The sequence below is a fragment of the Phaseolus vulgaris genome, chromosome 11, assembly GCF_000499845.2.
Source record: "Phaseolus vulgaris cultivar G19833 chromosome 11, P. vulgaris v2.0, whole genome shotgun sequence".
NCBI classification, from domain to species: domain Eukaryota; kingdom Viridiplantae; phylum Streptophyta; class Magnoliopsida; order Fabales; family Fabaceae; genus Phaseolus; species Phaseolus vulgaris.
Genome location: NC_023749.2, coordinates 29,204,381 through 29,215,054, shown reverse-complemented (window position 1 = coordinate 29,215,054; position 10,674 = coordinate 29,204,381). Strand labels below are relative to the sequence as shown.

General features: G+C 38.8%; 1 protein-coding gene across 1 annotated transcript; it reads left to right on the top strand.

The window, feature by feature from the left end:
* Window positions 1-501: 501 nt before the first annotated feature.
* Window positions 502-2,421, top strand: LOC137838800 (uncharacterized). The gene is made up of 2 exons (XM_068648027.1): window positions 502-906; window positions 1,363-2,421. The coding sequence occupies exons 1-2, from the start codon at window positions 502-504 to the stop codon at window positions 2,419-2,421; spliced, it is 1,464 nt and encodes a 487-aa protein (XP_068504128.1).
* The last annotated feature ends 8,253 nt before the right edge of the window (window positions 2,422-10,674 follow it).

The window sequence follows — 10,674 nt, the reverse complement described above, 5'->3', positions numbered from 1 at the left end:
AAGGCAAGAAGTTCAAGCTCGGCTCATCACTAGGCCAAGAGATGCAAGATCAAATCGCCAAAGTGATAGCAAGGCACATGAATGCTTTCGTATGGTCCTCTGCATACATGCCCGACATAGATCCTGACTTTCTGTGTCATAGACTCACTATGACGAGAAGGTCAGACTAGTGATACAGAGGAGGAGGAAGTTCAATGAACAAAGACGTCTTGTTATTAAGGAGGAAACGCAGAAACTCCTGGAAGTTGGCCACATAACGGAATCCAATACCCTGAGTGGTTGGCAAACGTGCTATTAGTGAAGAAGGCAAATGGGAGTTGGAGAATGTGCGTCGACTTTACAGACCTGAACAAGGCCTGTCCCAAGGATTCGAATCTGCTGCCCAGCATCGATTCCTTGGTGGATAGCGCTTCAGGTTGCCGATTGTTGAACTTCCTAGACGCATTCTCGGGGTACAATCAGATTGGCATGCACCACCAAGATGAGTGCAAGACCGCATTCATGACAGAGCTTTCTAGCTATTCTTATAAAGTCATGCCTTTTGGAATGAGGAACGTCGACGCTACCTACCACAGGTTGATGGATAGGATTCTCTCCCCCATGATTGCGCGAAATGTACAAGCAAATATGGACGACATGGTCATCACCTCAGGAGAAAGGGATCAACATGTTGCTGATCTAGAAGAGCTATTCACTCCAATAGCTAAGTACTACCTAAAGTTAAACCCAAACAAGTGTGTGTTTGGGGTGGAGGCAGGGAAGTTCCTAGGGTTCCTGCTCACTGAACGGGGGATAGAAGCGAACTCGGACAAGTGTGCAACAACCATAGGGATGAGGAGCCCCGCCACAGTGAAGGAAGTGCAGCAGCTGACTAGGCGCATGGCCACCCTGTCCAGGTTCCTATCAGTAAGGGGGATAAGGGGCACCCTTAATGTCTAGAGAAGAATAACCGCTTCACATGGACTCACAAATGTGAAGACGCGTTCCTCAAGTTGAAGGAGTACCTCGCCAGCCCGCCTATCCTTTGTAAGATGCAACCAGGTACTCCCCTTCGTCTCTACTTTGCAGTTACAGATCGGGAAATCAACTCGGTCATTTTGCAAGAGCAGGATCAGGCGCAGAGGCCTATATATTTCGTAAGCAAGGTGCTACAAGGGTCGGAGGTACGATATAAAGCCATCGAAAAGGAAGCCTTGGCGGTGGTGTTCACAACTCAGCAACTCTACCACTATTTCCAAAGTTTCACAGATATTGTAATGATCGATCTCCCAATACGCAAAGTCCTCTAGAAACTTGATGTAGCAGGTCAGATGGTGCGCTGGCAGTCGAGCTGTCTGAGTTCGACGTGCAATATGAACCCAGGGGGCCCATCAAAGGCCAGGTGTATGCCGAGTTTGTGGTAGAGCTATCTTCAGAAGCCACCCAGTTGGACGGTGGAGACTTTCTGTGGATGCATTCTCTAATCAACAAGGTAACGGTGCTGGAATTATTTTGGAAGGACCTAACAGACTGTTTATTGAGAAGGCCCTTACGTTTGCTTTCAAGGCCAGCAATAACCAGGCTGAGTATGAAGCCCTGGTAGTTGGGATGCTACTGGCCAAAGAGTTGGGCGCTCAAAGTTTGTTGGTAAAAAGTGACTCGTTGCTGGTAACCGGGCAAGTCACAAGTGAGTACCATGCCAAAGATCCGCAGATGGCCTCGTACTTGAGGTATGTTACACTTTTAAGGGAAACCTTTCCCACGTTCAAGCTGGTGCATGTTCCAAGGGAGCAGAATGCCCGAGCAGACCTGTTGGCCAAATTGGCGAGCTCAGACAAGGGAGGTCGACAGAGGTCAGTTATCCAGGAGACCCTAAAGTCACCCAGGACCATTACAGATGGAGCAGTAGAGGTTAGTCACGTAAAGACCTTGATGGTCAGCTCGGTAAAAGGAAGGATGCACCGATCGTTGATACAAAAAATGTTGAAGGTGCCCAAGTTAAGCGCTTACCGCCGACGGGGAGAAGATTCGTTGGAAGTCTTACATGTCAACGTAGCGGAGACCTGGATGACGCCCTATCGGCGCTACCTAGTTGATGGTATACTCCCAGCAGATCCTGCAGAGACAAAGGCAGTCAGGAGGAACGCAGGAAGATACACGTTGGTTAATGGAAAGTTGTTCTGCCATGGCTATGCTCATCCTATCCTCACCTGCGTAAGTGGGGACCAGTGTACTCGTATCATGGCAGAGCTCAATGAAGGCATTTGTGGAAGCCACGTCAAAGTGCGAGCTCTCTCTTTGAAGGTCGTCCGAGCTGGATACTATTGGCCAACTGTGAGGGAGGACTGCATGAGGTATGCACAACGATGCGAGCAGTGTCATAAGCATGCTGATTGGCATCACTCACCCCCTGAGGAGTTGCGATCAATACATAGTTCCTAGCCTTTCCATACGTGGGGAATAAACATCTTGGGTCTTTTCCCTTTGGCAATTTGCCAAATGAAGTTCCCTGTGGTGTCGATTGAGTACTTCACTAAGTGAATAGAAGTTGAACCAGTTGCGCAGATAACCGCCCACAAGGTTCAGCACTTCGTCTGGAGAAACATTGTCTGTCGTTTTAGGATCCCAACACACTTGGTGTTCGATAATGGTACTGATGGAAACCAAGTAGAGGACGCCCAAGCCCATGACGCCCAAGCCCAAGATGGGGCCCAAGCCCAAAGAATCACTAGGAGCATGGCAAGAGCTTTGGGACAAGAGTATCAAAAGATGACTCTTCTTATTTCTATTGTATAGAGTAGGGGTGCAGATATTAAATAAATAGGTGTGAATGTATTAGAGAGAGTCACATTGTCCATGTGACTTAAGTAGGGGGGTGTAGGTGTCATATAGGAGGTGCCAAAACTAGGAAGGAAGTCACACCTTCCTCATGCTCTAGTTGGCGCCATTATAGTGTCATTTAGGGGGGAATTTGAATTTGATTTAGCTTCTCATTTCAGCACCTCTTAGGCTATAAATAAGGTGCTTGCCTTTGTAAATTTCAGAATTGGAAATTGGATATAGAGAAACTCTACTCAAATTGAGAGAGAATTGTGAGTTTTGGTTTCTCCTTCTTCCACAGCCTTATCTTGTGTGCCAATGGAGAGCTTCAAGTGGTGGCTTCTCTTCAGTTATCTTGGACAAGGACTCCAAGTGGCATGATGCAGTTCCAAATTCTCATTCCAGCCGAGCTTCATTCCATAAGTGTCATTCCTGTCATCTTCTTTTGTAATTTCATTCGGTAGTTAGCTTCTCTTTAAGTGTTCTTCATCTTTTCAACGGATTGGTTTTGTATTCCTTGTGTTGTTCTTCATTTTCTGTTCGGTACCTTGCTGTTCTTAATTCAATTGTGTTTAATATCTTGTTCTATGGATGTTCACAAGGAGATAACACTCTTATTGAGTTTGGATCATCATTTTGGAAGGCTATGTCTCCATTGATGACTCCTTAAGCTTCCTTGATTCCATTTCTGTTTTCAGCTTGTTGTTTTGTTGATGTATTTTCGTTTTCATTGTTTAAGCACTCTTTGATCCTTGAATTGTTGTTTTCTTTCTCATATAATGTTGTGTTCAAGAGTTTAAAAGTGTCTATGTCCAATCCAACTCATATCATGTGGTATCTAGAGCTATGGTTATGTGCAAAAAAACTTTTTGAGTTGTTGGACACTTTGATTCTGTTTTTGTGATTAGTGATTCTGTTTTTGTGTTTTTTTGAATATTTCTTGCTGTTTTCTTAATTGTGCCTATCATGTGTTTGTGTCTTTTCCTTTTTGAATCCATACAAGTTTTGTCACAGTCATGTTTTTCCAAGAATGTCATCACTTCTTGTAGTACTTTTATTGAATTTTTTGTTTCTTGCTTTAGTGTAATACAGTTTCCTGAGTTTGATACTTGATCCTTTGTGCATTTTCTGTTTTAGTATTGAGTTCATACTTGTATTTTAGATCTATACAAGTTCCTATACATCATTTCCATTATGTCTTTGCTAGTTCTTAATTCTGTTTTTCATTCCTGTTAGGATTCCTCTGTTTTTCTGAAAACGTGCTTACTGTTTCGATTTATTGCAATTGATTTACTCACTGGAAATTTCTGAAATTCTGGATTTGTGTTCTTTAAAGTGTTATAAAAGAGTAGAAAAAAGAATTACTTCAAAATTCTAGGTACAAAAAAAATGATAAATCAAAAACAAAAAGTGTGCAATTCTGCCGAAAAAAATACAGTCATCTGAGAGTGATTTTGAAAAATTTATCTCAATTAATTGGCTTACTGCTTTTGAGTAATTCCAGTGCCATTATTGAGCTAATATCTTGAAATTTCTGTGGTTAAAATTTCATAATCCAGTTCGCTTTATATCATTCCAGTTAAATCAGTGAACATCAAGCACAGTGTGCATAAAAAAAATATTTTCCAGTAGTTCTGTTTTTGTTTTCTTCATCTACTCTAGTACTTTTCTTTAGGTATCTTTTGTGTGCCTTCTTTGTCACTGAGTACCTTATTTTTCTTGCTTGTCTTCTAATTCATATTCTTTTCCAGTTTTGTCATATTTTGCTTTCTGTTTTTGTTTAGTTTTTCTTGCTTGTCTTTTTGTTCTTCTAAGTTTTGTGGAGACTTGTTCTTAAGTGAGTGTGGTTTGCTTTGACATTTTTCATTTGAAGCTCATCCAATCCACAAGATATGCTTGGATAAGGAAAGAACACTTTCTTGGAGTGGTTTGAGCACTTTCTTTTGACTTTTTCCAGCAACCTACATTTTACTTTATTTTGCTAACAAGTTTCTTTAATTGTTTGTTTCTGTTTTTGTACTTTTTATGATCATGGCTAGTCTTTCTAGTGGAGAATCCTCCAAACCTTGCTCACCTCAAAAGGCAGCTCTCTTTGAAGATTTAAAGAATGCTAGACAATCAAATGCTCAATATCTTGATGTGATAAGACAAATGGAGGCAAGGCTCCAAAGCTTGGAGTTAAGCCGTGAAGAAGTCCATCAAAACCGGGAGAGAAGACATCATCATCCTCTTCGGCATTCTTCAAGGAATTCTTATTCTTCTCATGGATATTATGAAGACAATGCACGGCCAAGGCACCATCACCATGAAGAGAGGCGCCAACATGTGGCTGGCCCTTATTCACCTAATGTAAAACTCCCTAGCTTTAGTGGTGAAAGTGATCCTAATGTGTACTTAGGGTGGGAGGCTAAGGTTGAGCAAATATTTGATGTAAATGGGGTTATAGATGAGCATAGGGTTAGATTAGCATCCTTAGAATTCTTAGACTATGCCATGCAATGGTGGCATCAATATCTCATGGACATTGACCTACACAAGAGACCGCCCGTGGTCTCTTGGGACGATTTAAAAGCTTGTTTACGCGCTAGATTCGTACCCCCACACTTTAGGAAATACCTATTGTTGAAACTCCAACAGTTTCATCAAGGCACGCTAAGTGTGGATGATTACTTTAAACAACTAGACACGCTTTTAATTAGAGTTCATATGGATGAGAGTGAGGAAGCTAAGATAGCTAGGTTTGTGAGTGGCCTTCAAAGGGACATTCAAGACGTGGTAGAGCTACAAGAATATTCTTCATTGGAAAATGTAGTTCACCTTGCTAGTAAAATTGAAAATCAACTTGCAAGGAAAAATGCTTTCAAAAATTCTTCTAAGGAAAGCTACTACCACTCTTCTTGGAAAAATAAATATAGCTCTTTTTCAAATATCCCTTCTAAGGACTCTACTTTCAAACCTAGAGATTCTAAGCCTTCCATTTCCACTTCTAGGCCTAAATCACCAACTAAATCGTCTAAGAAGTGTTTTAAATGCTCAAGCTATGGACATATTTCTTCTAATTGCCCTTCTAAACGAAATATGTATATGCATGATAGGGTAGAGGGTAGTGAGCATGAGTCTGAATCTTCTAGACATTCCTCACCTTCTAGATCCCCAAGTGAGAGTGAGAGTGAAAGCCCACATAAGGGTGACCTATTAGTAATAAGACGCATGCTTGGACAAGTTTTAAAACCTTTTGATGAAACTCAAAGAGAAAATATTTTTCATTCAAGGTGTCTTATTAATGATAGGGTATGCTCTTTGATTGTGGATGGGGGAGTTGTGCTAATGTGGCAAGCACAAGAGTGGTAGACAAACTTGGATTACCTACCATCTCTCATGCCAAGCCCTACAAGTTACAATGGTTAAGTGAGGTAGGTGAGATTGTTGTTAACACGCAAGTCCTCGTTACTTTTTCTATTGGTAAATATAAAGATGAGGTCTTGTGTGATGTTGTCCCAATGGAAGCCACTCATATTCTTTTAGGTAGGCCATGGCTTGAGACTTTAGAAGGTAAAGCCATACCTCGAACGTGGAATGGGGCTAACCTCAAGTTTTATTTTAGTTGATGTATTTTTGTCAAGATTTTATGAACAATTCGAATAATTAAAGGGACACTCTTTTTCCTTTACGAGGGTGTTTTAATGAGCTCGCCCAATGCAAAACTATTTTTGAGAAATGAATTACCAGAAATACTTGTTGGCATACGATAAGGAAACTTGGCCAGTGAGTTATCGAAGTAAGCGCCATGTGTGCATGATTGATTAGGAAATTACTAAACGAGACGACCTATTTCCCTGGTAAGATTCCAGGCTCAAGTGTCTCGAAGCTCGTCCAATTCAGATGGGACAACCTCTTCCCAGTAAGATTCTGAGTCTAGGCACCCAGAATTGGCTTAAAATCGTTAGTTGAGGGAAGGTAAGCTAACCTACCTCGGTATCAATGAATAGATATGGAGTGTAAGCCAACACCCAAGTCGGATACCTTAAGTGAAGAAATTGTCAAAGAGCTGACTTGGTAAGACTCCGAGTTCGGGCGCTATGAAGTTGGAATGTCTTCGGGTAAGGTGTCCTTTTCTTGGTAAGACTCCAAGTCTAGGCGTTTTGAAGTTCACAGTGATTCAAGTAGAACAACCTTGTCCCAACAAATTTCTGAGTGCGAGTGTTCAAAAGTTTGGCCATGCGAAGATTGTTTGGCTAAAGTCGGGGAAGACGACCTGTCTTAGTAAGACTCTGAGTTCAGGCACCCCTGAGGATGTACTATCAAGACGACCTTGTCTCAGTAAGATTTTGAGTTCAGGTGTTCCAAAGCGCACTTCACCATAACTAAGATTGTTTGGCTTCAGTAAGGGAGATGACCTATCTTGGTAAGATTCTGAGTACAGGAACCCTAAGTATTCACCATGAGGAAGTGCGCTCTTTGCTCTATAAGATTCTGAGTCCAAAGAGTACTAAATCACGGTTAGCTAGAACTAAGAGTGTGTAGCTAAGGATATATAAGGCAACCCACCTCGGCGTTGGTCAAACCACCCAAGCTCGGGCGCTTTGTGGAAAGGAGCCAAGATTAACCCTGCGGGGTAGCAGTGCTCCACGAAGGTGTTAAGCGTAGGCTTGGTGTGTAAGCCAACACTCAAGCCAGATATTCCAAGTGATGAAAGTTATTGAAAAGTAGACTTGGTGTGTAAGCCAAGACCCAAGTCAGATACTTCAAACGAAGAAAGTTTTTAATGAGTAGACTTCGTGTGTAAACCAACACCCGAATCTGATATTCTAAGCCAAGAAAGGCAATTGCTTAAGAGTTGACTTGGTGCGTGAGTCGACGCCCAAGTCAGATACTCTAAACAAGAACCTAGCTCTTGATGCTAGTTGTCAGAATTAAAGGCTTTAACAAGAGGCGGGTAAATTATTTAATAAAATATTTTCGAAAATACTGGACAAGAATGAAGATTAATGAAGAAGCACAAAAGAAGCAATCAGACCAGTCAAGAAACAAAACTGTTTTTAATTGATTCCCAAAAATCAATCGGTTGTTTATGCGAATCAACCGATTGTTTTTATTAGCAGTTTATAAAAACACAGTTAAAACAGTTTTAAGGAGTGAGAAATTCACACAAGAATTTATACTGGTTCACTCTTAATCAGAGCTACATCCAATCCTCAGCTAACCACTGAGAATTCACTATGTAATCAATCCTAGATTACAAACACCAAAGAGGTAATCTTGAACCTCTCAAGAACACTCACCCTCTTTGATACACAATTCACTACAAGTCAGAACACCCTCTGACTATATACACCAACACCTTACAAGTTTTAAAAATATGAAAACAAATACAAGTAAGAACAGGAAAGATCACACCTGATACAGAAAGATTACAATAGTTCCTATTCCACTCTTAACCAAAGCAAAGTATTAAGCAATCTTGCAATCTTGAAAATCTTATTAATCTTTTCTGTAATTTGATCTCTCTCTATTCAGAGATGTAAACACCAGTTATATAGTCTCAAAAATAGTTCTTTAAGATTTTTAATCAAGGACCAAAATAATTTAGAATCATGGAAAAAAGATTTACTAGACTTAACAAATTTTGTTAAGATTTTAAAAAAACAATCGATTGAAAACTCGATTCAACCGATTGAAAACTCGATTCAACCAATTGAATTGGCCTTGACTGTGAGGTCAGCCAATTTCAGTTTTTTCAAATCCTTTTCAAAACCACTAAGGGTAAAACAACCGATTGATATGATAAATCAACAGGTTGTTTTTCACTACTTTGAAAAACACTTTTCTTTTAAAAGAACTTGATTGATTCAATTATGGATTAAGCTAAGAGTGTATTGAAAAATTCTAATCTACCTAAAACCCATGTCCACAAGCCACAACCCAGCCTTCAAGCAATCTTCATGGATTTTGAGACATCAAAGCTTTAAGATCAATACAATGGAATTGGAGGACCAGTATCACACAAGGTAGGTAGTCAATACTCAAAGGTGAAATTGTTGAAGGACCTATAAAGAAACGGGTGTCAAACTATATGACATTAAACAAGCGCTTGTTGGAAGGAAATCGAGTATTTTAATTACTATATTTTGTTATTGTGTGTTTTGTTTTGTTGTCAAACTATATGACATTAAGTTGTGTGTTGTGAGGTGAAACTAGGTTTGATGACCCCAAAATAGTTCAAATCCTATGTTGCATGACCTGGGGACATGTATTATTTTTTCAGAGTGGCGGGTCCAGCAGATGAAGCATGATCATCTACAGTTGTAGATAAGGATTTTAACACAAAGATGGATGAGTTGCTAAGAAGAGATGATTGAGCACTAAACATGGTTTTATCTTTCTAGTTATTTCCTTTCAGTTCTTTAATTTGGTTATATTTTTAGTTTTATTTTATTTGTTGAGTTGTTTCTATAGTTTTATTTTGTTCTTAAATAATATTGTGAGATATTGAATATTAATCTGAAATGTGGGGAAATTATTAGTCAGACTTTGTGTTTAAAGATTAGAATAGTGAATTAATATAGACACACGTTGGAAAAGAAAATGTGTTGAATTCATATTCAAATTTAGTTAAGATTGTGGTACATGAAAATTAAACAAGATGATTACTAAGGAATTAAACAAGATTGACAAGCAATAAGGAATTAAACTAATTAAGCCAAGTGAGTGTGTGTGAATCTTAAAAAGTTTGAGAGTTTCATTGATAAATTGACAGTTGTGGTTGCTTTATTTTTAATTTATTTTTTATTAAATCATGAAAGAGCACAAATGATTAAGGTATTTATTTTAATTTGAAATGCAAGGCCAAATAGTCAACATTTATTTAAATTGATTATAAATTTGTGATAACCCTTTTTAAGCCAAGAATATTATTATTATTGTTATTATTATTATTATTATTATCATTGCATCATAAACCTTAACTTATATATTTCCCTACCTATTGGTATGTTTAAGGAAGAAGAACATAAATGCAATTTATATATAGAAAAATGGATGGTTGGCTTTAGTTGTTTTAAAGTTTAAATAATTTATTTGATTGGAAATATGAATAATTTATTTCTATTATCATTGATTGAAAAAATTCTACAAAAAAAGAAAGAAAAAAATAGGAAAAAAAGAAGAAAAAGAAGAGAAGAAAAGAAAAAAGTTCATGTTGAAATCATGAAAAAGTAAAACAAAAAATGGGGAAAAGTATTAAAGTCAAAGAAATTGGTGATTAGATAGCACATATGTAATATTGTATTAGGATTGTAGGTATGTTCTTCTTCTTTTAAATGTGCATTTTTTTATCTGAAAAAACAAATATTTTTTGTTTGGAAGCCGAACCTCATTATAACCCTGCAAAAGACCTTAAGATTAATGTTTCTAATGTGATTGTGATATGAAGATGAAATGAAAAGAAACTATGATTTGTTATGATTTGTTAGGATTCAGTGAAAATAGAGAGAACCACTTAGCTATGAGAATATCAAAAGAAATTCTTTGATAAATTGGCATTTCATTGTTTCAGTTGTTATCTATATTTAGCTATATTTGAAGTTGGAAGCACCATAAGTTTATAATTTAATCTCTTGTTTAGTAAATAAAGTTGTTTTGATATTTCAACTCAAAAATGGTTTATTTATATTTGATCCGATCGGTCATCGGTGGTCGATGACGTCAGCAGCAGAGGACCACGTGGACCGCTCGCAGGGTGACACGTGGACCAGGTGACAGAGAGATCAGGGAGACGATCGCCAAGAGCGGTGATCGGGGGGTCCGTAACCAAGGGACCACCGACAGATCAGGTGGCAGAGAGGTCAGGGGACAGATTACCCAGAACGGTGATCG

What these genes read in the sequence shown, in the direction of transcription:
- LOC137838800 (XM_068648027.1), top strand. Translation starts at nt 502, where the DNA reads ATGACAGAGCTTTCTAGCTATTCTTATAAAGTCATGCCTTTTGGAATG. An exon ending in CCCTGTCCAGGTTCCTATCA is followed by an intron (nt 907 to 1,362) that starts GTAAGGGGGATA and finishes ATATGAACCCAG; the next exon opens with GGGGCCCATCAAAGGCCAGG.